The 26092-nt window shown below is 50.0% G+C and overlaps 1 protein-coding gene across 1 annotated transcript; it reads right to left on the bottom strand.

Moving 5' to 3' along the window:
• Positions 1–3763: 3763 nt before the first annotated feature.
• LOC141726554 (olfactory receptor 14C36-like) lies at positions 3764–4435 on the bottom strand (the record flags this gene model as incomplete). The annotated part of the gene is made up of 1 exon (XM_074531481.1): positions 3764–4435. A coding segment is annotated over one exon (672 nt), but the record flags the coding sequence as incomplete, so codon positions are not given.
• Positions 4436–26092: the final 21657 nt, after the last annotated feature.

Here is a 26092-nt window from a genome sequence, read left to right as displayed (position 1 = left end):
ACTAAAGGCATTTTTTGGTCACCTGGGGGCCCAGGTTGGTTTTCTCACTTCCAAATTTTCATTCCTGCAGTTCTTATTAATCAAGTCTCTTCTGGGGAAAATAGGATGTTAAAGATGGAGTTCAATTCTCCCCATGTATAAATATTAGGGCTAAAGATGGATCAATTTGATTTGCAATTCCTACTGGGTCGTCCACTAAATTTCACAATTCTTTCTTAAAGTTTCCAACTTTGGACGCAGTCAAGGGAGCGTTTACAAATCCAATCTCACTGGCCATGGGAACTTCTCTGAGAGGGAACAATTTTTCACTTTTGCCACTTTGGACCAGGTGTTACAACATCAGCTGTGGAGGCTGACTGGGTAACTTCACTCTTGGGCATGAGATTCTGAGATGTTGTTTGGCTTCTCATTTGTGGTGGGGAGGCAGAGCAGGAGCTTGCTGGTGAATAAGGGGTGCATGAGATGGCAGAGGTAAGGGAAGAGTAGTGAAGGGTAAAGAGAGTAAGGAGAGGGTTGAGGGGAAGGTGGTGGAGGTATAACTGGGTTAGGAGGTGGTAAAGGAATGACAGCTGGGAGAGGAGGAGGAATTGGTCCATGGAAAGAGGAACTGGAAGAAGGATTTGAGGTACTGCAAGGGTAGGAGGAAGAGAATGGTCAAGGGGGTCCCAGTTTTTGTTAGCCTTCCCAGCCTCTTCTTCTTCTTTTACTTTCCTAGCTTGCTTTCTCTCTTTTAATTTATAGACTCTTGTATTTTCTTCCTCTGATGTGTACTTTAGCCAACAAGTGAAATTCTGTATGTGATGGGTATTTTGCAGGAACTTGGGGAAAAAAGAAGGTGCATCACTTTTGGACAGAGAGACAGGTAACTCAGGAAATGTTTAAGGATGTTGTTGGGTCATGCAGAAAGAAAATCAGAGAGGTGAAAGCTTAAGGCTTAACCAGGCCATTTCTGTGAAGGATAATAAAAATGTTTCTATAAATACATTAATGGCAAAGGGAGCTACAAGGACAATCTCCATTCATTATTATGGGAGATATGGTTACCAAATATGAGGGAATGGCTGAGGTACTTAACCCCTTCTTTGCCTCAGTTTTCAAGACTAGGTAAAGTTCACTTCATGACAAGTGTTCTCCTGAGCTGCTGGATGGGCACAGGGTGCAGAACAGCCCCCTGTGATCCAGGAGGAAGCAGCTGGGGACATGCTGAGCCACTCAGATGCTCACAGGTGCATGGGATTGGATGGGATCCATCCCAGAGGGATGAGGGAGCTGGTGGATGAGCTCCCCAAGCTGCTCTCCATCATTTACCATCAGTGATGGCTCAGCAGGGAGGTCCCAGAGCACTGGAGGTGCCAGTGTGAGCCCCTCCCCAAGCCGGGCTGGAAGGAGGAGCTGGGGACCTCCAGGCCTGTCAGCCTGACCTGGGTGCCCAGCAAGGTTATGGAACAGATCACCCTGAGTTGCCATCACAGGGCACCCACAGGATGGCCGAGGGATCAGAGCCAGCCAGCGTGGATTTCAATGTCTGCACTGATGATCTGCATGAGGGGACTGGATCCAGCATCAGCAAATCTGCAGATGACACCAAGCTGGGTGTGAGTGTGGATCTGCTGGAGGGTAGGAGGGCTCTGCAGAGGAACCTGGACAGGCTGGATCCAGGGACTAAATCCAACAAGGTGAGGTTAAACAAGACCAAGTGCTGGGTCCTGCACTTTGGCCACAACAACCCCTGCAGCTCTACTGGGGACAGAGTGGCTGGACAGCAGCCAGGCAGAAAGGGACCTGCAGGGACTGATGGACAGCAGGCTGGACATGAGCCAGCAGTGTGCCCAGGTGGGCAAGGAGGCCAATGGCTCCTGGTCTGGATCAGCAATGGTGTGGCCAGCAGGACCAGGGCAGGGATTCTTCCCCTGAGCTCAGCACTGGTTGGGCAGCACCTTAAATGCTGTGTCCAGTTCTGGGCCCTAATTTAGGAAGGACATGGAGGGGCTGGAGCATGTCCAGAGAATGGCAACAAGGCTGGTGAGGGTTCTGGAACACAAGTCCTGTGTGGAGTGGCTGAGGGAGCTGGGGTTGTTTATCCTGGAGAAGAGGAGGCCCAGGGGAGACAAGGTGGTGTCAGGGCAAAGGTTAGACTTGATGATTTCCAAGGTCTTCTCCAACCTGGATGATTCTGGGATTCTCTGAAACCACCCTTGGAGCAGTTGCAAGATGAGTTCTGGGCCTCCTCTTCAGGAGCTCCAGCAGCCCAGGTCCCTCAGCTTTTCCTGCCAGCGCCAAAGCCCATCCTGTCAGTCCTGCTGAGCCTCTGCAGCTCCTCCTCACTGCCCAGAACAGGGAGCCCCAGAGCCTGACACAGCAGCCCAGATGTGCCTCCCTGGCCTGGGGTGCCTCTGGCAAGGGAGCAGCACCAGGCACTGCAGGAGCCTGCAGACAATTCCTGTAGCACTTGTAGGATGATCCTGCTGCCCAAGGGACGCTTCCATGGTGCCAAGTCAGGAACTGCAATGGGGAGTGGGGCCAGAGAGGAAAGGGCAAACAGGGATGTGCTGTTTGCAGTGGAGGGAGCAGGGTTGGGCAATAGGAAGAAATCTGGATCAGGAAAGAGAAGAGAAAGCAAAGGTGAAGGTAAGAAAATCCTCAGGGCAATTTGGGGGTGGCTGCCAGGCAGCCCTGGCTCTGAGCAACAGTGTCTGCAGTGGCACAGGATACTCCCAGCTGATGGGAACAAATTTCTGGCTGACTGCAGAGGCCAGGACAAAGCTGAGTGGTTTCCATGGTGTCCCCCAGCCCTTGCTGGCCCCAGGGGCTGATGACATTTGTGCTCCCTCAGGTTCATGTCCCCACACCAACAGCATGGGGGTGCTCTCCCTGCTCTGTGCAATGCAAACAGGGGCTGCTGAGCCAGTGCTGCTGTGTCTGTGCCTGCAAGGATGGGGCACCTGTGTGAGCTGGGGGAGAGGCCAGGGCTGCAGAGGGGGGATGTTGTTGGCAGCTCCATGAGGACGCTCTGGGACGCTGCCCTGGGCTGTCCAACGCACTGGGGATGGATCAGCCCCTGCTCTGCTGATCCTTCCCATCTCCCCCAGGGTCCTTGCAGAGCCCCAGCCATTCTGTTTGCCCCCAGCCTGCCCACGGCCAGCCTGGGGCTGCTCACGGGGGTTTTCTGTGCTGAGCATTGGCCTGAGTGTGTTCTTGAGAGAGCCTGGGCAAGGAGTCTGGAGCCCCCAGGCCCTGGCCTGAGGCGTCAGTGCTGCCCCAGCAGTGCCCATGGCCTGTCCCTGCTGCAGCCCCAGCACTGCCACCCCCAGGGCTGTGCTCGGCCCCGAGAGCACTCAGGCCCTGCAGCAACACCAGGGCCACCAGGGCAGCGGGGCAGGGCCACGGCAGCAGCACTGGCAACACCAAGTGCTGCTGCTGCTGGGCACAGCTGCAGGGCCAGCACTGATCTGCCCTAGCTCTGCACACAGACATTGCTGCTGCAGCTCCAGAGAAGGCAACAAAAGGGCATCTCTGCAGAGAACTTTGCTGAGACATCCTTTAGTTCCTTTAAAGCCACCAAGATTGCAGCCACTCATTGACACAATCTGTGGCCAAACAGAAGATGGAGAGAAACAAAATGAAAAATGGCACAAACAATGACATTTCTTTGCGGATAACATGAAAAAAGTAAAGGAAATTAAAAGAAGTTTCAAAATGAAACCAATGAGATGTGTCAAAGGTTACTTTTATTACAAATAATTGAATTTAACTGGCCAATAGTTTAATCTTTCTGATACCATCCAATCATCAGTCTTCTCACTGCAGCCTTGAGCTCCTGGTTCCTCAAGCTGTAGATGAGTGGGTTCAGGGCTGGAGGCACCACCGAGTACAGAACTGACAGGGCCAGATCCAGGGATGGGGAGGAGATGGATTGAGGGGGCTTCAGGTAGGCGAACAATGCGGTGCTTACAAAGAGGGAGACGACAGCCAGGTGAGGGAGGCAGGTGGAAAAGGCTTTGTGCTGTCCCTGCTCAGAGGGGATCCTCAGCACTGCCCTGAAGATCTGCACATAGGAAAAAACAATGAACACAGAACAACCAAACACCAAAAAGGCACTAACACCGAGAAGCCCCAGTTCCCTGAGGTGGGATGTGGAGCAGGAGAGCTTGAGGATCTGTGGGATTTCACAGAAGAACTGGCCCAGGGCATTGCCATGGCACAGGGGCAGGGAAAATGTATTGACTGTGTGCAGCACTGAATAGAGAAGACCACTGGCCCAGGCAGCTGCTGCCATGTGGGCACAAGCTCGCCTGCCCAGGAGGGTCCCATAGTGCAAGGGTTTGCAGATGGACACGTAGCGGTCATAGCACATGATGGTCAGGAGAGAAAGTTCTGCTCCCATGAAGAAGATAAGCAGAAATACTTGGGTAGCACATCCAGTGTAGGAGATTGTCGACGGAAGGAGACCAGGACATCCAGTTGATCATCACAGGCCCAATTTTATTGATCAGCACAGCGGGTTAAATACAGTTCGTAATTAACTTCATGCATATTGCAAAAGTTGAGCTCAGGATTGGTTAGTTACATATCAGCAGTTACACCTACTTTTACATTCCTATGGTCCTACTTTTGATACTTTCTACATATTCTTAGGAGATATTCAGGACTAATCTCTACTCCCTTTCTCCATGTTGCAGCAAGGCCACTGATTGCAAGCTGCTGACATCTCCTTTCAGCTTGCTGACTGCTGATTTCTCAGCTTGACCAGTGGCAATATGTCAGCATGGTCTTTCTCAGCTAACCAACTATTAATAAAGCTCTCCACATTAAAGCTCTCCACAGGAGATGTTCCTGGTGTCCCAGAGGGAATTGTGCATGGCTTTGGGGACAGTGGTGCAGATGAAGCCCAGGTCGCTGAGGGCCAGGTTGAGCAGGAAGAAGAACATGGGCGTGTGCAGATGGTGGCTGCAGACTATGGTGCTGATGATGAGGCCGTTGCCCAGGAGGGCAGCCAGGGAGATGCCCAGCAAGAGGCAGAAGTGCAGGAGCTGCAGCTGCCGCGTGTCTGCCAATGCCAGCAGGAGGAAGTGGCTGATGGAGCTGCTGTTGGACATTTGCGCTGCCTTGACATGGGGATGTGTGAAAAAACTAATCATGGAATAGTTGGGTTTGGAGAGGACTTTAAATATCCCAGCACAGCCTGGAGGCACTTTCCCTCCCCTGCCTGCCCAGGGCTCTGCTTCCTGGAGCTGTCCCTGCCAGCAACTGCTTCCCTGTGCCCAGGGCTGGGCCCTGCCAGTGCTGGCAGAGTCCCTGCCCCAGCACAGCGCCCTGGGCTGCAGGACCCTGCTCTGCAGGACAGCCCTGGGCACCCCTGGCTGCTCTGCACAAGAGACAATCAGAGAATGTACTCACAGGGTCTGTAGGCATTGGGATGTTCCAGCTTTAGGAGATCACTCCAGGAGCTGCAGCTGCATTGTCCTGCAGCCAGAGGTTCCTGTGCCAAGGGCTGGCAGAGATTCTGCTCCAGCACTTCTCAGCCCCTTCCCAGCCCTGACTGATTGAAGCTCTCCGTGCCTCTGTGCTGTGCCCAGGGTGGCTGCAGGCAGTGCCCCAGCCCTGCTGGGCTGGCAGATGTGCTGCTCATCAAGAGAAATGTGCTTTTGAAGCTCTTCTTGCTTACCAGGTGCTGCCTCTGTGCCAGGAGCCCAGCCCAGCTCAGCAGCACAGACATGGCACAAGGACTTTAATGAGCCTCTGGGGCTTTGTGCTCAGGCCCTGAACATCAGTTCCTGAGAGGGAGCTGAAGAAACCTCTCCAGAACTCCAAGTCAGAATCACACTCCAAAGTTTCTTGGATTTTAATGGGTCCCACTGAGGGACACAACTGAGAAAGTGTCCGCAGGCCCCAGGCAGAGCAGAGAACTAGAGGCACTGATGACAGGAGGGGACAAAGAGAAGCCAAGTCTTGGTGCCCTGGGGCACAGCAGCAGGATCTGTGCCACCAAGGGCTGGGAGGAGACACCTTGTCCTGAGGCCCTGGGGGCCTCCTGGCACAGCCCCAGCCAGGCTGGGCACTGTCAGCCCCTTGTCCTGCCCTCAGCATCCCCCCCTAGCCCACATCCCAGTGGCCTCAAGGATCTGCTGGCAGGAGTCCCTGGGGAGCCTTGCTCAGGAATGGCCCTTGGGGCTCCTTAATGCTCTGAGGGACTGCAGGTTTTTCAGAGGACTTTGGGTTTGGCTTTTGCCTTGGAGTCTCTGAGAGGTTTGTGCAATCATGGCCTCCAATTATCTGCTGTAATTAGTCCCTGGAGAGGCTTTGTCAGTAACAACACTCACTCGGGCTCATTAATACTTTAGGGTACTTCAGTTTTTTAAACTACTTGGTGTTTCCCTTTTGATACAGACTCTGTGAAAAAAATGGTACAGTTCCAGCCTCCAATATCTCCTTTCATTGTCCCTTGAGAGCCTTTATCTGTTATGACACTTAGTGGGCCATTTATGCTTCAGGGTACTTCAGTTATTTTAAGGTACTTGCTATTTCCATTTTGATGGACTCATTTTGAAAGACTCTGTCAGAGCTTTGTACAATCATGGCCCCAATTATCTGCTTTAACGAGTCCCTTGAGAGCTGTGTACTGACACTCAGTGGAGCTCATTAATGCTTTGATATACTCAAGGTTTTTAAGGTACTTTGGATTTTCCTTTCCACACTGAGTGTCCAAGAGGTTTTTGTGCCATCCTGGCCTATAATTCTCTCCTCCTATAAGTCCATGTGGAGCCTGTGTAGGGAATGGACCTCAGTGGGACCCATTCATGCCTTGAGACACTTTGGAGTTTGCTCCTGACTTTGACTCCTGGAAAGGTTTGTGCAATCTCTTCTCAGGCCCTGAGGTTCCAGGGCTCAGCTCCAAATGCACTACAGGACCCATTAGGATCAAGCAAGTCCTGACAAACCATGGCTCTGCCTTGATTTCCCTCTTATCTGGAGCAGTTCATCAGGAAGTTTTTTGTAGTATTTTTTTTGAGATTTCTTTGCAAATGTTTTAATTGGTGTGGTGGGTTCAGTGTAGGCTAATTACCGGTGCACTCACTAGAATATACTTACTCAGTATCTGCTGTGAGGGAGGATTCGGAGGAAGCAAAGTAGGCTCAAATCTTTTAAAGGGTATGAAGAAAAATTCATAATAGTAACTAAAAGAAAGAGTATTTAAAGGGGGTAAAGCAATGTTAATACCAGCAATTAAAAGAACAATAGGAATCAGAATCAGAAAACTTTGAGAACACTTCTCCTCTCCCTACAACCTTTTCTTTCTTATTGACAATATAAGGAGACAAAACCTAAAATTTCCAGTCAGTTTACCACATCTAGAATAGTTTTCTTCATTTCCTTTAGGGAGAGGAGTCTCTCTTTCATGCTATGGAGACTTCTCCATAAGAAAACTGTTCTCTCATGGCTCTCAATTTCCATGAATACCAGCCATCCAGAAAATCTGCAATTGTGAAGTCCCTCCCATTTTTTCACATCTTTTCCCCCAGCTGTGTTTATGGGCCATGTCAACTTATGGGGTGTTTGTTTAAAGATGAACTGTTTAAGAGCAAGGTTCTCTTCATAATTTCTGAAATCATCTTCATCTCTGGGAATAGAGATCTTCCTCTGTCCCTGAGGGCACAGGGTCTCATCACTCTACTCTCTTTCCTTGTTCAAACTTCTCATGGAATCACAGCTACTTCAGCATTTGCTGGGACAGGGCCAGGATCTCAGCAGCCAGGCCAGAACACAGCAGCAGCTTGGCCGGGGGCTGATGGCATCTCCTCCCCCTGCCCAGGGCTTGCGGCTGAACCCCAACAGTGGCACAATCTTGGCCAAGCCGGCCCGGCCCAGGGCTGCTCCTGCGGCCCGGTGGATCCTGGCTGGGCTCGGGCTGGCAGCGGGGCAGGGCTCAGCAGTGCCCAGATGGTCACAACTGCAGCCATGGCCTGGCCCGGCCTCGGCCCCACAGCCTCCCCTGCCCTGCCTGGCAGCCGATAGCGCCTGCCGGGGTCCCTGAGAAGGGGCCCGGATCCACGGCAGGAGCCGCCCAGCCTGGCCTGGCTGAGATGGGGGCTGGGTTAGCCTTGTTAACCTCTTTGCCAGCCAGAAGGGAAAGAGACCCTCCCAGGCTTTCTCATCTTTAACATGTGTCTTCACAGAGGCGTGCAAAGTTTCCTTAGTGGTTGAACAGATGATCAGTTCTCAAAGCTAATTACTGATTGATTTTTTTGCAAGACACAGAGGAAGCTGCTTGCAGCTTCTCTTAGGACATCACTTCCATGATGCAAAACCACCACAACAGCACAGAGCACAGAGCTCCTTTGTCCATATGTAGTGGTCATACGCCCAAGACCTCAAAATCCCTTATTAAATGATCTCTCTGCCCTCTCCAAGGTGTTTCCAAATAAAAACATTCAGCTCATAGTCTAAGAAAATCACCAGAGGACAGAGCCAGCCTGATCTGTTTGTCCTGGTTTTGTTGTCTAGGAGCAATCCTTGGATATACAGAACTTGGGAGGCCAAATTCTAATTTTGGCCATGGTCCCTGGACAAGAATGCCAGTTCTTTTCCATACAAATGAAAGAAGAGAGCCCCAGTGTTTCAGGGGCAGATAAGAGGTGACCACCAGAGGCCAAGGCCAGCCAGAGTAAGCAGTTTTTACTGAGAGATACCCTTGCATAGAGGAAAATTTTTTGCAAAAGTACCTATTTTGGCAATGGGTATCTGAAAAGTCAGACGATTCTTTTCCATAGCAAGGAAAGCACAGAGCCCCAGTACTCCCAGCTGATGAGAGGCCGCCCATGACATCCCCACATCAGCCAGACCTGTCAGGTGGCCCCTGGGAGGCCAAGCCAGCCAGAGCTGTTCCATGTTCCCTCGGTTCCATGGGGTCCCACAGTGTCCCAATGTTCCTTTGCTTCCATGAGACCCTGAGGTGTCCCAATGCCCCCTTGGTGACAGGAGGCCCTGAAGGGTCACAATGGTCTCCATGGTTCCATCAGGCCCCACAGAGTCATAATGGTCTCTGGGTTCCATGAAGCCCCACTGTGTCACCATGGCCCCGTGGTTCCATGGGCTCCAGTGGTGCCACAATGATCCCCTTGGTTCCATGAGGCCCCACAGTGTCCCAGTGATCTCCATGGGAAGGAAAGAACACAGCTTCAGTGTGGCAGGGGCAGCCACCAGAGGCCAAGGCCAGCCAGACTTGATGGTACTGGCAGATTTTGTCTGGGAGCACCCCTTAGATATAGAGAATTTAGAGGTGGAATCCCAATTTCAGAAATGGACACCCAGAGGAGAAGGACGGTTCTTCTCCATAGGAAGGAAAGCATGGAACACTTGTGTTTGAAAGGCAGATTAAAGGCGGCCATCAGAGGCCTAGGCTAGCCAGACTTTCTATCCTGGTAGCTTTTGTCTGAAAGCAAGCCTTGGATATAGAGAATTTTGGGAGGTGGAGCCCCAATTTTGGCCATTTTTGTGTAGATAAGAAGGACGGTTCTTCTCCAAAGGAAGGAAAGCAGCAAGCCCAAGTGTTTAAAAGGCAGATGAGGAGAGAGGTGACTCCTGGGAGGCCAAGCCAGCCAGATCTGATTGTCCTGGTAACTTTTGTCTTGGAGGAATTCTTGGATATATGGCATTTGGGAGGAGAAATCTCAATTTTGACCATAGACACCTTGAGAAGAAGGACAGGTATTTTCCATTGGAAGGAAAGCACTGAGCCTAGTGTTTGGAAAGCAGGTGAGATGCAGCCCCCAAGAGGCCAAGACCTCTCCAAGAGGACAGACCTGGCTGTCCTGGCAGCTTTCACTTGGGAGGAGTTCTTGGATGTATGGACTTTTGGAGGTGGAATACCAATTTTGGCCATGGGCACATGGTCAAGATGGATGGTTTTTTCCTTCAGGAAAGAAAAGCGTGAAGTGCAAGTCTTCTGGAAGAAGATGAGAGGTGGCCACCCTTAGGCCAAGACAGCCAGACCTGTCTCTCCTGGCACCTTTCATCTAGGGGTTATCCTTGCACATGTGGGAACTCAGCACAGCAGTCCTGATGTGCGGAGTCACCGAGACAACCCTTGGGGGACTCGGAGGTCCTGGAACGTTGCCAGAAGTGTTTGGTGGTTAGACTTTGATCCTGCATGGGAAACAACACCTGTATGAGGATGGGAGGATCAGACGGGGATAAATGGTGAAGAGAAAGATTAATTATAGAGTGAAAACACAGATTTTAGAATCTCGGTACAGGGGGGTTCTAAGGGACAAGATGGAGGAATTAGGGCGTGTCCTGTCCTTCTTCTTGTTCTTCTTGTCCTCCATCTTCAGTGGTGTGGTGGTTTGACCAGGAAGAAGTGGGAAATCTGGAATGCAGTGGTCAAACCAATGGGTGCTTGGATTTTGATACTGGCACCGGATGTGGCCAGTGGGGTCTGGACACGCCTCCAAGAACACACAGGGTTTAAAAGCAGAGCTTCAGGCCTGGGAGGCTCTCTTGGGACTTCGAGGGAAGGAGGTCAGATCTCCCTCCCCTGTCCAGCCGCTGCTGCTGGGCGGAGGAGGGGCAGCCATGCGGTAGGCCTGGGCCTGGACAGAGATGGGGGGTGAGGAGGCCCTTGAGGATGGAAGGGTGGAGGAACCCCAAGAGACAGCCATGGGGCAGCCGTTCGCCCCCCCAGAAGAGAGAGAGAGAGAAGAGCCGGCATCTGAATTTGATAGCAGCTGGCCCAGCAAGAAAAAGCGGAGGGGAATGCAGCGAGGAGGTGCCAGCCGGAGCAGCAGCGAGTGTGGGAGTGCCGGAGCTCTGGGACAGACAGAGACTGAAATATTTAACCCTTCTTCTTACATGACTGAGACCTTGCAAAAATGCTGATCCTCCTCGGAGCTGAATAAGAAAGGAGATAAGAGATGAGATGAGACAAGGACCTGACCCGAAGGATGTGGAGACGACTGACTGAGTGGGGAGAGATGATTGGAGTGGCCTTTTGGCTGGACTTTCTTGTGTAGCCATAGACTCAGTTTTATTCCTGTGACACAGAGACTGCACTTAGGGGGAGGCAGTGCCTCAGAACCAGGAGGGTTCATTGTGGGGACCCCTCGGCCCCAGGGGGTTAGAAAAAAATGGGGGGGACAGATGTCCCAAAGCAGAGACTGTGCCTTTTTGGAGTGAGACAAGGCATCCTTAAAAGACAACCCTAAAAGCAGCTCTGGTCCATGCACAGTGGTGAGAGCACTGGGCATGGAGGGAAGATGTCACAAACGGCAAAAGGACTTTCTGGGTGGTGCCGAGTGACATGGAAGCACGCGAGGTTTCAGCGTGTTTCCAGGGGAAGCCTATGGTGCAAGAAGGACTCCTCTCCTCTTCATGGACTGAAGTTTGAATATCCTAAAGGGTGGTGCCAGACTGATTTGGGGGAATGTATCGGATTGGGAAATTTTGGTGGTGGGGAGGAGGAAAGTGTTTTTTTGAAAGGTTTTCAATTTTTTTTTCCTTATAGTTTTTTTCCTATTTTCTTGTAGTTTAGGTAATAAAGTTTTCTTTATGTTTAAGCTGGAGCCTCTTTTGCTTATTCCTGGTCACATCTCAAAGCAGACACCAGGGAGAGGGTATTCTCATGGGGGCACTGGCTCTGTGCCAGGCCCAAACCATGACAGGTGTTGGTGGTGGTGGCACCTTGAGATTGGTTCTTACTGAATGTGCACTTGTCAATAAGGGTGAAAGGTATTGGGGAGAAAAGGTAAATATCTTACACGTAGTTTTTGGTATAAAAATAACCGGCCGCCCCGAGGGAGGTCAGTGTGCTCATGGCTAGCTTGCTGTGCGGACCTCTGTCGGGCTGGGAGAAAATATTGTAGATAAGAATTAATAAACAACACTGAAGACCGAAAAACCTGAAGACTCCTTTTGTCCTTTGGAGCACGGGCTGCCCCAAGGCCATCCCGAGCCTTTCTAGGCCATTCGAACAGCCAAGGAACGGGACCACTGGCGTCTGCTGCGTGGGCTACTCCCACCAAAGGGGGGGTATCAGCCCTGAAGAGCCAAGAGGACAGCTCCTGACTTGGACGAATTCCCAGGAGAGCACTGATAACTCCTTGGGAGAGAAGCCAAAAAACCAAAGAAAACGGCTGAGACAGTCTGAAGAAAACAGCAGTCACTGAGAATTATACCTCTCAGCTTCTGCTGAAGAAGGTTCGTAGCAGAGCAGCCTGAATCGGAACTAGAAAGGCGCCTCTGGATCCATCTTCTGTGACCTGCTGGACGGAGATCGGGAGCCTTCGGACTGCTCTGACGACAGAGATTCGCTGAGAAGGTCAAAACTAAGAACATGGGGGGCACACTCTCCCTAGAACAGCTGGGAATTTTGTCCGCCTTACAAGGCGTGGCAGAAACATACACAGTCAGGATTCCAAAGAAGGAGCTGAAAGAGCTTTTATTGGGGATGAGACTCAATTACCCATTTTCAGAGACGTGTCTGTTATTTGAAGTAGGATTTTGGCAAGAAATTAATAGGCACCTCTATCTCCTAGCCACGAAAAAGACGAGACACCCTTAAAATTGGTGTCTCCGGAAGACTTATGTTAGAAGGCATTTCAGTGCAGTCAAAATGACTGGAAAGGCAACAAGCTGCTGCGGGTCCCTCAGGAGCAGGAGGAAGAGAGCAAGGCTCTAGGCAGGGCTTGACTCTGGCTCCAAATAGCCAGGGGGAAAAAGCTCTCGAGGAACGGGAACAGGGAATAATGTCATTGCCTCCGATTCCACCACCCAGAAAGCCCAAGAGATCCCTAAAATGCCCTGAAACCCTGGAGAGTACAGGGACTTCAGGCTCCTAATCAGAAGCGGTGGGGTCGGAAGGAGGGGTCCAAGGGGGAGAAAAGGGGTTGGGGGAAGTGCTTTCTCATGGCGAGCACGGCGGCGAGGCTGACGGGGGGGGTGTGAGTGAGGAGGTGATGGGAGACACGGGTTCTGGTGCGGCTTTTGTAAGCGCAACACCAGGAGCGGCGGCTGCTTCAGCCAGCACGGTGGCAAAGACGCACGTGAGGGGCAAGGCTGACGAAACCTCTGGGGAGGGGTCTCAAACCGATGGGGGAGCGTCAGACACGGGCAGCAAGTTGGGAGAGGCTGCACAGCCCCAAACGGCCACCGTAGGGAGACGCAGGAGGCGCGCAGTTGTGACGTCAGACCCAGAAGTTGGGACGCGGAGATCGGCTCGTATCGCTGAGCATGCCGGGGTGCCGGCGGGGGGCGGGCTACGTGCACCGGTGGGAGGAGTGGATACAGCGTCAGAGGAGTAGGAGAGAGAGTCAGGGACAGATCAAAGGGAAGGGATTTCAGAGGCGGAACGGGAGGGAGAGAGTGACGTCAGCTCGGGAGAGATGGGGGGCGGCTCCGAAAGCACACATGCGCAGAAAGCAGAGCGCGGGCGGAGGCGGGCCTGGTCCCCTGTGACGTCTCGGGCGAGGAGAGGCCATGCTCGGGGTTCCACATCCCGGGGCTCCACCCTCTCTCCAGTCCCGCTGCCTTCAGTCCAAACCCTTGGGGTCCAAGCCTCTTCCCTCCAAGGGGGACGTTCACGTATTCAAGCTCCATTGTCAGCTGAATTAAAAGCCATGCGGACTCAGTCTCAAACAAGATCGCAGGCATGGCAGTCGGCCGAGCGAGGGGCTGTCGAGTTCATGCTGTCATCCAAGCTACCCAGTCCGGTGACAGCGCCACCTCGTGGGGGGATGACAGAAGTGCACGACATGCTGGATCTGTTTAGTGGAGCCACAGCGCCGTCTCGTGGCAAGTCTGCAACAATGCAGCGATTTTTTCCAACAACATATAAAAAGAAGAGTACATCTAAGAAAACAATGACAACGCAACAAATAGAAGGGTTATCCTTCAACTTCGGGATTTCGCGAGGATGAGGAAAATTCAGATGAAGCACAGCAACAAGGAGAAGACATTATACGGATTACAGCATTGGAAGGTATTCTGGCGTGGATGCTGTCAGCAGCGGAAACAGCAAAAAGCTTCTTGCATTCTTTTGATACAGCAAAAAAGATATATCAACAGGATCCTCAAGTTTCCTTTTCAGATTTAGGAGCGAGGCCAAAAACCTCAAAGCAAAGAATGAGGTACAACGAATCACCTATGACCTCCACAACCCCATTGTTCATGCAGCTACCAATGGAGTTTCCAGAGGAGGAATTTCAACAGCCGGTGAAGAAGATGGTTTGGAAGCGCATCAGAGAAGCGTTGGCAAAAGACAAGCATTTATTTCTGGGTTCAGGAGATTTGACGGTGCCGGTGACATATGATGCCCAGAATCCAGGATGGGAAAGGATGGGTCATGAAACACTCAAAAGACTTAGGGAAGGTGGCTCAGACTTTTGGGCTGGATTCACAATATTTCAAACAACTATTAAGAGGGACATTCACCACGTATTACCTTACGCCATATGATATTCAAAGCATTGTGGCAATGATTCTCACTGACACACAGAGTCTCGTCTGTGAAAAAAGATGGAGAAAGTATCTTTCAGTGTTGCAAAATAGATATCAAGGTGGGCCAAACGTGAATCTCACAGAAGCATAGTTAGCAGGAGATCCTCCGGATGACAACCCAGGGGAACAAGCAGTGCGGCTTCCACGAAGAGTGTTAAATGACATCAAAGAAGCAGCGTGAATGGCAATCATGCAGATTACGCCAACAGGAGCTCCGGATGTTCCGTTCTCTTGCATCAGGCAAGGTCCCGCAGAACCATTCATGTCGTTCATCAATCGACTCACGCAAGCCATGAATCAACAGGTGATGATTGAAGAAGCAAAGAGGCCTCTCTTGGAGAGCTTAGCTTTCGGCAATGCCAACCCAGATTGTCAACGGGTCATTAGTGCCATGCCAGGACGGCGATCCTTGGCAGAGATGGTGGAGGCATGCAGCAAGGTGGGGACACCTCAGCATGTCGCAACGATTGTGAAGAATGAATTAAGAGAGGAGTGGGAAGAACAGATAAAGGGCCAGTCAGAGAGACAATCTGAAGACAAGGCATTGGAAAAGATGCTGGAAAAAATACTTCATCAACAGAACGAGAACACAAAGTTCTTGCAACAATGCAGAAGAAGAGCAATCCCCCAGGAGGACAGTGTTACAAATGTGGGGTGTTTGGACACATGAGAAAGAATTGTCCACAAACATATACACCAGCCCCAGTACAAAAAGCAGAAAGGCCAAATTGTACGTAGTGCGGAAGAGGAAGACACTCTGTGAAAGAATGCTATTCTCAGACAGACATGGAAGGAAATCCTTTACCGTGTCCGGGAAACGGCAGAAGGAGCGTGGGAAACCGCCAGCGCGGTCAGACACAAGTGCTGGCGGTGACACAAGAGCAGACAGGGCAATCATCAGTAAGCGACAAGCAGACTCCGTCAGCAAAACGCTCAGTCGATTCCATAGCGACCCAGACCTCCTCCCACCAGGGGCACAGTGTGCATTGGCAGCTTCAAAACTAGTATGTTTTCTAGACGAAAATCATACAGAGATACCAACGGGTATCCGCGGAGATTCATACAAAAAACAAGATTTCTTGATAGTTGGGCAAGACAAATGCAGCATCCTTGGACTCATTGTTTATCCCGCAGTTGTTTCTGCAGACAAGAATACAGAATTGACAGTTCTGGCAAGAGCGCTTCATCCACTATTGACTGTGCCGGAAAATACTGTGGTTGCGAGAGCTTTCGCCTTGCCGCCACACGCCATAGGAGAAGTCATGTCAATCTTCGACGAAGAAGGGTTCCCTATGAAGGAGCATGTTGAGGTACATACTACATGAGTGAAGCACATAGTTCGAGATCGACCCACACTCATATGCCAATTGACATGTGGAGACAGGACGACAGCAATCAGAGGCATGCTCGACAAATGGGGCGGATGTCACAGTAATATTGTACATCTTTTGGCCATGCAATTGGAGCTTGCTCGCACCCTTGGGTTCTCTCTCAGGCATAGGGGGAGCATCTCTTTGTCTGCAGAACGAGAATTCCATTGTTGTCACAGGACCAGGAGACAAGACGGCGATCATTCGTCCTTTTGTCGTCCAGAAGCCGATCACAGTCTGGGGTCAAGACCTTTTGGCACAATGGGGCGCAAAGATCGAAGTGGATTTTTAGTAGGGGTCACTGCGGCACTCGCCACATTGCAGTTGACATGGAAAACAGACGATCCAGTTTGGGTGGATCAGTGGCCCTTTGAGCGGAAAAAGTTGAGTGCTTTGAAAAACCTGGTCCAAGAACAATTGCAGAAGGGACACATCAAGCTAATAGACAGTCCTTGGAACTCTCCAGTGTTTATCATCAAGACAAAGCTATCAGGCAAATGGAGGCTGTTACATGATCTCAGGAGGATCAATGAAGTCATGGAAGACATGAGACCACTTCAGCTGGGACTTCCATCTGTCTCGATGATTCCCAGAGATTGGCCGCTTGTGGTCATTGACCTCAAGGATTGTTTCTTCCGTGTTCCGCTCCATCCAGATGATGCTCAGAGATTTGCCTTTTCAGTTCCAAGTATCAACAAGGAAACATCTTTGCAGCGGTACCATTGGTGGTCCTTCTTCAACGACTCAAGAATTCTCCGACGATCTGTCAATGGTACGTGGCACGAGCTTTGGCACCAGCGCGGAAGAAGTTTCCGAAGGTGAAGATCATTCATTACATGGATGATTTGCTCATTGCAGCATCAACACAACAGGAGCTGCAAGAAGCTCGTGACTGTGTGATCGCAGAAGTGCAAAAGGCAGGTTTGGAAATCAGCATTTCAAAGATTCAAGAGGTTGCGCCTTGGAAATATCTAGGGTGGAAGATTTCAGAGAAAACAATAAAACCTCAGAAAATGGAGGTCAGCACAGAGATCTGCAATTTGCATGATTTACAACAGCTATTGGGAGAGATCAACTGGATGAGGCCGGTTTTGGGAATCACAAACAGGGACATTCCAGCGTTGCTCGATCTTTTGAGAGCAGACACAGACATTCGATCTCCCAGGACACTCACGCAAGAAGCGAAGAAAGAGTTGGAGAAAGTCACAAATGTGATACAGAAAAGGCAGGCACATCGATTTGTTCCAACGTTGCCTTTTCAGTTTGCAGTGCTGGGGAAGAAAACACAGTTCCATGGTTTGATCTTCCAATGGGATGAATCACAAAAAGACACTCTAATAATCATAGAGTGGGTTTTTCTACCGTACAGGCCTTCAAAGACAATTCTCACAGATTTAGAGATGGCAGCACAAATCATCATAAAGGCGAGAATGAGGTTGCTGACAATGGCAGGACGGGAATTCTCAGTCATCAGATTACCTCTGAAGAAAGATTATTTCGATTGGGCGATGCAACAATCGAAAGAGTTGTTAATCACCTTGTTAGCTTTTCCAGGAACTTGCACAATCCATTTTCCACAGCATAGAATACTGCAATCACAAATATGTTACAGAGCAAAACCAAGAATAAGTGAAGAACCTTTGGACGGGATCACAATGTTCACTAATGGCTCAGGGAAGACACACAAGTCAGTGATCACGTGGAGGAACTCAACAACAGGGGATTGGGATTCAGATGTAAAGACGGTTCAGGGCTCTCCACAAATCGTGGAGTTGGCAGCCGTTGTCCGAGTGTTTCAGTTGTTCGAACAACCTCTCAATGTGGTCACAGATTCCGTATATGTTGCAGGTGTGGTCAAACGACTGGAAGGTTCGCTCTTGAAAGAAGTCAGTAATGAGGTTTTATACTCATATTTGGTGAGCTTGAAAACGTTGCTAGAGAGCAGGGAAAGAGAATATTTTATCACGCACATTAGAGCGCACACAACATTTCCAGGGTTTTAAGTGGAAGGGAATGCTCGGGCAGACAGCTTGACAATGACCATTTCACAAACACTGCCAGACATTTTTGAGCAAGCAAGATTGAGTCACGCGTTCTTTCATCAGAATGCACAGGCGCTGATGGAATCCTTTCGTCTCACAAAGAGTCAGGCGAGGGAGATCATTAGTGCTTGTCCAGACTGTCAGCTTGTGCAGCCACCTTCTTCTACAGGAGCAGTCAATCCGCGGGGACTGCAAAGTCTTCAGTTGTGGCAAGCTGATGTCACGAAGTATCCATCCTTTGGGAGGCTCAAAAATGTTCATGTTTCAGTAGATACATTCTCAGGTGCAGTCTTTGCCTCAGCACATGCAGGGGAAACAGCGGACCATGCTTGTCGACATTTTCTGCAAGCATTCACATCATTAGGTGTGCCTAGGAGATAAAAACAGACAATGGTCCCAACATATACAGGCAGGGTGCTTGACAGATTCCTGAAAAGATGGGGTGTCAAACATACATTTGGTATTCCACATTCACCCACAGGTCAGGCAATCATTGAAAGAACACATCACACCCTGAAATCCCTTCTGGACAGACAAAGATGGGGTGAGCCAGAGGCAACACCTCACATGAAATTAATTAAATAAGGCGTTGTATGTGTTGAATTTCCTAAATAGTTCATCCTCAGAACCTAATCCGCCAATCTTGAGGCATTTTTTAAACAGCACACAGGCAAAGCTAAGGGAACATCCTTTAGTTTTGATCAGAAACCCAGAGAAAGGACAAAGAGAGGGTCGTTTTAAACTAATCACTTGGGGCAAGGGCTTCGCTTGTGTTTCCACAGATCGTGGTCTGAAGTGGGTGTCAGCGCGACACGTAAAGCCATTCCGAATGCGAAAACAGGAGAACGCTGATCCAAGAAACAAAGAGACGAGTACTCAGACAGAAGTCGAGGCTCAGACTGCAGAAGACAACTCAGAAGAGAAATAAAAAGAACTAAAGACTTTGGGGGTTTTCCCTTTGGGGTCTTGAGTTAAAAACATAACAATGGTTTTGCACAAAAGTGAAGTCATGAGTTTCATGATGCTTATGTGCATCATTTTTTCATTCATTGCAATAAGCAATGGGGCAAATTTACCTATTAATCAACCAAAACAAAATGTATGGGAGGCTTTAGCTCAAGCAGTGAATTTGGATAGTATTTGTCTGACACATTCGAGGCCAGGGAGACCATTTTCAGCATTCATGGTTGGATTGCCAGCGGACGAATGGCCAAATCCAGGGCACTCTGCAGTTAACATCTCGCAGGTCAGTAAAGATCCTGTGAAGGAGTGGTGTGCTTGGACACGTCTTCTTCCTGTGGTTTCCACAGAACCTCAGGAACTGGAGATTTTTGGGTCCATGACAATGGAACTCTGCATGCAGTTGGAAACTCCAAATGTCACAAAGGCAAACAAAACTATCGATGTAACTCCCAATCATGAATTCTATAAAAATGCATCAGCTTGGTGTAAACACACAGAGAAAACTGCCAGAGGATCAATCCAAGTCCCAGTGCAATTGCCACGGGGTTTGTTTCTAATTTGCGGGGACAGAATTTGGCACAGCATTCCTACTAATGCCAGGGGAGGTCCATGCAGCATTGGGAAAATTTCAATGTTGTCGCCAGATTTGAAATCGCTAAGAGAGAAAAGGAACAAAGAAAAAAGATCATTGGAACATTATGCGGCAGATTGCAATGACGAAATATATACTTGGGACAAGGACATGAGAATTGCTAGAGCAATCTTCTCACCTCAAGCAGCATCGGGAGTGGCCTTGACTCAACTTGACCGCATGGGTTGTTCGTCGAGCAAACACGCTCAATCTGTCGCATTGAGTGACATGTTAAAAGACATCAGTAGTGTACGACAGGCGACTCTTCAAAACAGACTGGCGATCGATTATCTATTGCTCGCTCGTGGACATGGGTGTGAAGAATTTGAAGGGATGTGCTGCATGAATCTCTCAGACCATTCAAGATCAATTCATGAAAGTATTCAGAAAAAAAAGACAGCATAAATAAACTTGGCGAGATCACAGGATCTTGGATCGATGATCTGGTAGGATTTTTTGATATTTCTCCCATATAGAGCAGAATTTTAAAGATAGCTTTATATGTTTTAATAATTCTCTTAGTCCTCATACTTGTTATCCTGTGCATCTTTTCATGTATAAGGCGTATCGTGAGTCAGGTAGCAAAAGAAGTGTTTTTAGTGCAAACAGAAGGGGGAGATGTGGGAACTCAGCATCATCATCATCAGGAATGATGATTCCTGATGTCCGGAGCTGCCGAGACAACCCTTGGGGGGCTCGGAAGTCCTGGAACATTGCCAGAAGTGTTTGGTGGCTAGACTTTGATCCTGCACTGGACGCAACACCTGTATGAGGATGGGAGGATGACATGGGGATAAGTGGTGAAGGGATAGAATAATTATAGAGTGAAAACACAGGTTTTAGAATCTCGGTACAGGGGGGTCCTAGGAGACAAGATGGAGGAATTAGGGCGTGTCCTGTCCTTCTTCTTCTTCTTCCTCTTCTTCTTCTTCTTCTTCTTCTTCTTGTCATCCATCTTTGATGGCGATGGTGGCACTTTGAGATTGGTTCTTACTGAATGTGCACTTGTCAATAAGAGTGAAAGTTATTGGGAGGAAAAGGTAAATATCCTACACGTAGTTTTTGGTATAAAAATAACCGGCCGCCCCGAGGGAGGTCAGTGTGCTCATGGCTGGCTTGCTGTGCGGACCTCTGTGGGGCTGGGAGAAAATATTGTAGATAAGAATTAATAAATAACTTTGAAGAACTGAAGAACCTGAAGACTCCTTTCGTCCTTTGGAGCGTGGGCTGCCCCAAGGCCATCCAGAGCCTTACCAGGACATTTGAACAGCCGAGACGGGACACTTCTCCATAGGGAGATTCTTCTCCTCTTGGATGTCTTCATTCCTCCTCTTTGCTGCCATGATGGCACTCTGAGCTCCAGGCCGCTCTGCTTGTGGCTCTGCCTTGATGTCCTGTACACACAAAAGCAGAGCAAGTGACTGAGAGCTGCCATCAGGCTCAGCTTTTCCCTCTTTTAGCCTCCAAATCACATTTATTCAGCCCCTTTTTCTGCTTCCCTACCCAGCTCTGTTTCCACTGTAACCATCCTGTCCTGGGGCTGTTCTCTGCAGATTCCAAGGCTTTGTGCTTCCAGTGCCTGTGGGACTCCTGGCCTCCTCAGTCCCAGGAGCTCTGGTTTATGCCCCTCTTCCTGCCCTTCCCTCTGTCCCCTGGCCAGTCAGGCTCACCTGGCCATTCTCCTGTGGCTCTTCCACCTGCTGCCTGAGCTGCTCTTCCTGCTCTCGGGCAGGGAACAGCTCTCCCTGAGTCTGGCATGGCAGATGAGACAGTGTGCTCCTGCTCTTTCTCTAGAAGCACCTGCACAGAAAGCAAGAGAAGATGGGTTTCAACTTCCCATACGCCCTTTGTGGGCCAAGACTCACAGACTGCTGGGCTCACACGTTCCCAAAGCACTGTGCTGCTGCTCTCCTGGGTCGTTCTCTGCCCGTGGGGAGGCACAGATTCCAAAGTGACCCTGGCCCTACAGTCAGGGGCCATCTGGGACTGAAGCTCCAACAGCATCTCAGGCAGCTGACAGGGAAGGGGTGGCATTTCTCAAGGGTCTGGTGAGAGCCTCCCTCTGCTTCTGCCATGTCCTGTTTGTCTTTCAGCAGTGACTGACACTCCGCCCTGTCCCACTGCTCCATCCTGGCTCTGCAGGGGCTTCCTGGGTGAGCTCATTCCTTGTGAGAGACACTTCTGGAGTTCACCTTCTCTTCAGGCCTGCACCAGCATTCCTCCTTCCTGACATCCACACTCTTGTTAGAAAACCGGGTCATTCAGGCGATGAGGATGCATGAAAAGATCTCTGATGGAAGTCAGAGAACCTCGATGGCCATCTCAGTATATGGAGGAGGACCAAGGTGTCTCTTCTCCCTCTTTTGTCAACTGAGAATTCTGACCAGCAGTAACAGAGTTTCTCATAAGGCCCCATTAACGAATGCACTCACACAACCCTGGGGATGCCAGTGAAGGAAACCATGTGTCATGTAATGCGTGTATGAGCAAAGTCACCAGACCCCAGCTACAGCATGGGATTGTTCCACTCCCTTAGGACATGCAAAAATTTAAAGGATAAAAAGAAGGCTTCAGGGCACAAGAGGCTGGAGGAGGAAAACACGAGGGGAAAAAACAACCATCTCTGGAGGGGGAAACATCTCTGCCTGCTCAGGATCAGTCAATGGAACTTGTCTCTACTCCTCTCCTGAAGGGATGCCTTTAGGTGAGCTTTGCATCTTCCACTGCTTTGGAGCAGAGCCAGGAAGATTCAAATAGACAGATGGACAGATCTCACTTTTATAATCTCTCTTTACTGTGCTGTGGTATTTACATTCTTTGAACAGAGAGAGATATAATTCTCTCTCCTAGGTTTTTTTTTTTTTAAGGGAAGGTAGTAAGAAACTTACAGAAGAAGAGAAAACAATTATTATCTCTACTTGCTGCCCTTGTTGTTTAGTACATGTAGAATGTGTTATAGTGATTGTTTACTGAAAGTGATTTGTTAATTGGATTTTAGTGATAGTTGTTTAGCCTGATTAGCTAATTAGGTAAAAGCTGTGTTGTGACTGTCTGGAGACAGTCATGAGTTTTTCTTTAGTAGCTTTTTAGTATAGTATGTCTATAGAATAGTTTTAATATAGTGCTAGTGTAATATAACATAGCTTAAGAAAGAATTTCTTTAACCTTCTAAATCATAGAGCCAAGGCACATTATTCCCCACGGGGGGGTCACCCTGAATCAATACTGTCCTTTCTGTCGCTACACACATCAGCACTCGGTAGCAGTGCCCCGATCAGCAGCCGTCCTGAATTTGCTCTCCTGTTGCTTCAGTAACCCACACGCTTGGGGAATCTGGAGTGTGTGGGTCCCTATGGAATGCAACCAGACCCAGAGCATTCCACTGGGAACTGCACTCTTTGTGCATCTGTGCTCGGGCAAGTTCTTCTCTTGGACTGGACCACACTGATGGTGCTAAAGTGGCTGGAGTCAGAAATGCAGCCCAGCCTCTCCAGCTCCTCTAATCTCTGAGCACCAGCTGGAATGCAAGGGCATTGATTTCCTGCTCAGTTCCCAAACACAACACACACTGATTCCCTGGGCTGCCAAAAGACACAGGAGCCGTTAACCTGAAAGTGATGTGTTTCTGCCAGTGCTGGAAAAGGGCAGGAAAGATTGAGAAAAAGCTCCCTTGCTCCCTGGAGAAGGAGAAATTACACAAGGCTTCTCCTTCTAGCAAACAAACAAACAATTAACCAACAAAATATGAAAGTGTTACCCACTCCAGTGTCTAAAGCACTTGGATGCAGTGAAGGGATGTTTGGCAGGGAAACAGCCCTTGTGCTGAGCATTGGCTCTATGGATCTAAGGCAGGCATCTATGGAAGTCTGCCTGAAGGTCCCTCATAAGCCCCCATTGTCCAGGCTAAAGCTCCCTCAGCCCCTCCTCCCTGGCCTTGTGCTGCACCCCTTGCCCAGCTCCCCTGTCCTTCTGTGCACACGCTGCAGCCCTCCATGACTTTCTGCTTCCCAGGGCCCACAGCTGCACACAGCACTCCAGCTGTGGCCGCAGCGCTGCCCAGCACAGGCCACGCTCACTGCCCTGCTCCTGCTGCCCCACTGCTGCTGGCATAGCCACCGTGCCCTTGGCCTTCTTGGCCCCCTGGCCCCACGCTGCCTCATCTTCAGCTGCTCAGGGCCGCCAGCCCTGCGTCCTTTGGGCCCACGCAGCTCCCCAGCCACAAAGGTGCCCATTGCACTTCAGATACTGCAGGCACCATTGCAAGGTGTACACCCTGGGTTTAACATTACAGGACAGCAATCAAGGACTTGCAGCTTTGCTCCCATTCTAGGCTCCAATGCAGTTTTCAAAGCAAACTACACAATAGAAGGTATCAACAGACACATGCAGTGTCTGTTTTTTCCTCAGAAGAAAGATTCAGAACTACTCCCTTTGTTTCTTTTGCCACACTAGACAAGAATGGTCCCCCACAGCTTCATGGACAACACAGTCATCTCTTTGCAGCTTAACAAAGACCATGAAACAGGCAGACTCAGAGCACCTATCTGCTCTGCTACTGGCTGCTCTGCCTGAAGGGGCAAAAGAGCAACCTGGCAACAAAGGCAGCAAAATCCCTGACTTCAAGCAGCAACTCTACATCCCCAGTGTGTCTCTGAAATACTCCCAAGTAAGCACACCCAAGAAGTTTGTGGGGACAAAGCACCACCAAGAGCTTTTGTGGTCAGATCAACATTTTTTTGTGCCTGCAGCAACTTGGCCAGTCTGTGCAGGGGGACAGGTCTCTCCATGCCACAGTGTCCCCTGTGTATCCAACAAGGCTGAGCACAGTGTCTTTGACATGCTCCCTGCTCTGGGATCAGGGAGCCTTCGTGCTTCAGGCTGGCCCCTATCAAAATGCCAGGAAGCTGGTGCCTAAACGTGACAGACCAAAGCCCATTGTCCAGCTGTCACAGGCTGGGGGCAATCACCAGGCCCCGGCAGGACTCCAGCACTCAGCATCCTCAGCCAGTGTCATGGTTTGAGCCTGGCACAGAGCCAGTGCCCCCATGAAAATGCCTCACCCTGGTGTCTGCTGTGAGATGTGACCAGGAATAAGCAAAACAGGCTCCAACTTAAACATAAATAACACTTTATTACCTAAAACTACAGGGAAAAAAAAATAGGAAAGACTATAAGGAAAAGAAAAAAAATTGAAAACCTTACAAAAACCACTTTTCCTCCTCCCCACTCCCTGACTTTCCCAATCCAATACATTCTCTCAAAAATACCAACTGCCCAGCCCGGCACGACACTTTAGTATACTCAAACTGCAGTTCATGAAGAGGAACGGAGTCCTTCTTGTTCCATAGGCTTCTGGAAACACACTGAAATCCCGGATGCTTCCTTGTCACTTCGGCACCGCCCGGAAAAGTCCATTTGCCGCTTGTGACATGTTCCTTCCATGCTCAGTGCTCTCACCACCGAGACATGGATCAGAGCTGCTTTTAGGGTGGTCTTTCAAGGATGCCTTGTCTCACTCCAAAAAGGCACAGTCTCTGCTTTTGGGACAACTGTCCCCCCCATATATTTCCAACCCCCTGGGGCCGGGGGGTCCTCACAAATGAACCCTCCTGGTTTTGAGGCACTGCCTCCCCCTAAATGCAGTCTGTGTCACAGGAACAACTGAGTCCATGGCTACAAGAAAACGTCCAGCCAAAAGGCCACTCCAAATCATCTCTCCCCATCCAATCATCTCCACAAACTCCGGGCCAAAGTTCTTATCTCATATCATCTCTCATCTCCCTTCTTATTCAGCTTCGAGGAGGATTAGCATTTTCGCAAGGCCCCAATCATGTAAGAAAGGGTTAAAAGTTTTCAGTCTCTGTCTGTCGGTCGGCTCCCACGCACGCTGCCCACACGCTGCCGCTGCGGCCGGGCAGTCTTCCTCCCCCTTCTCGCTGGCTGCTCTCCTGGGGGGGGGAAGGGGGGCTGGCTGCTCGAGGGCTCGATGTCTCTTGGGGCTCCCCCACCCTTCCATCCTTGGAGCCCCCCCGAAGCCCCCTCAACACCATCTCTGTCCAGGCCTTACCGCATGGCTGGCCCCTCCCCCGCCCAGCAGCAGCGGGCCGGACGGGGGAGAGATCTGAACTCCTCGCCCGGCGAGGCCCAAAGAGGAAATGCCAGGGCAGTGCCCTGCTTTTAACCCCTGTGTATTCTCGGAGGTGTGTCCAAACCCCACTGGCCACACCGGACGCCAGTCTCAAACCCAAAACCTTCATTGGTTTGACCACAGCTTCCCAAAATTCCCAACTTCTTCCTGGTCAAACCATGACAGCCAGCAACAGCAAGTGCTGGCTGGTCAGAAAATACTTGGGTAACAATGGGATTCTAAGTCACTGCGACTAAATTTGAATGGGTTAATTCAACAGAATTGCTAATAGTTCTGAATTAGACATTACGCCCTGGCTACTATCAAGAAGCAACATTCTCTCTGCAAAATGAGTTTTTCATTCCTTGAAAGTTCTGAAATGGAAAATTAGGAAATAGCCAGCGATGCCTTTGTTATTGCTGCTGCAGACATGGAAATGGATTTTCTTTCAGCCTACCCAGCTGGCCCT

Source organism: Zonotrichia albicollis, chromosome 36 (genome assembly GCF_047830755.1).
Source record: "Zonotrichia albicollis isolate bZonAlb1 chromosome 36, bZonAlb1.hap1, whole genome shotgun sequence".
Taxonomy (NCBI): domain Eukaryota; kingdom Metazoa; phylum Chordata; class Aves; order Passeriformes; family Passerellidae; genus Zonotrichia; species Zonotrichia albicollis.
The sequence above is the reverse complement of the archived record's forward strand: the minus strand, read 5'-3'. Positions and strand labels throughout refer to the sequence as shown.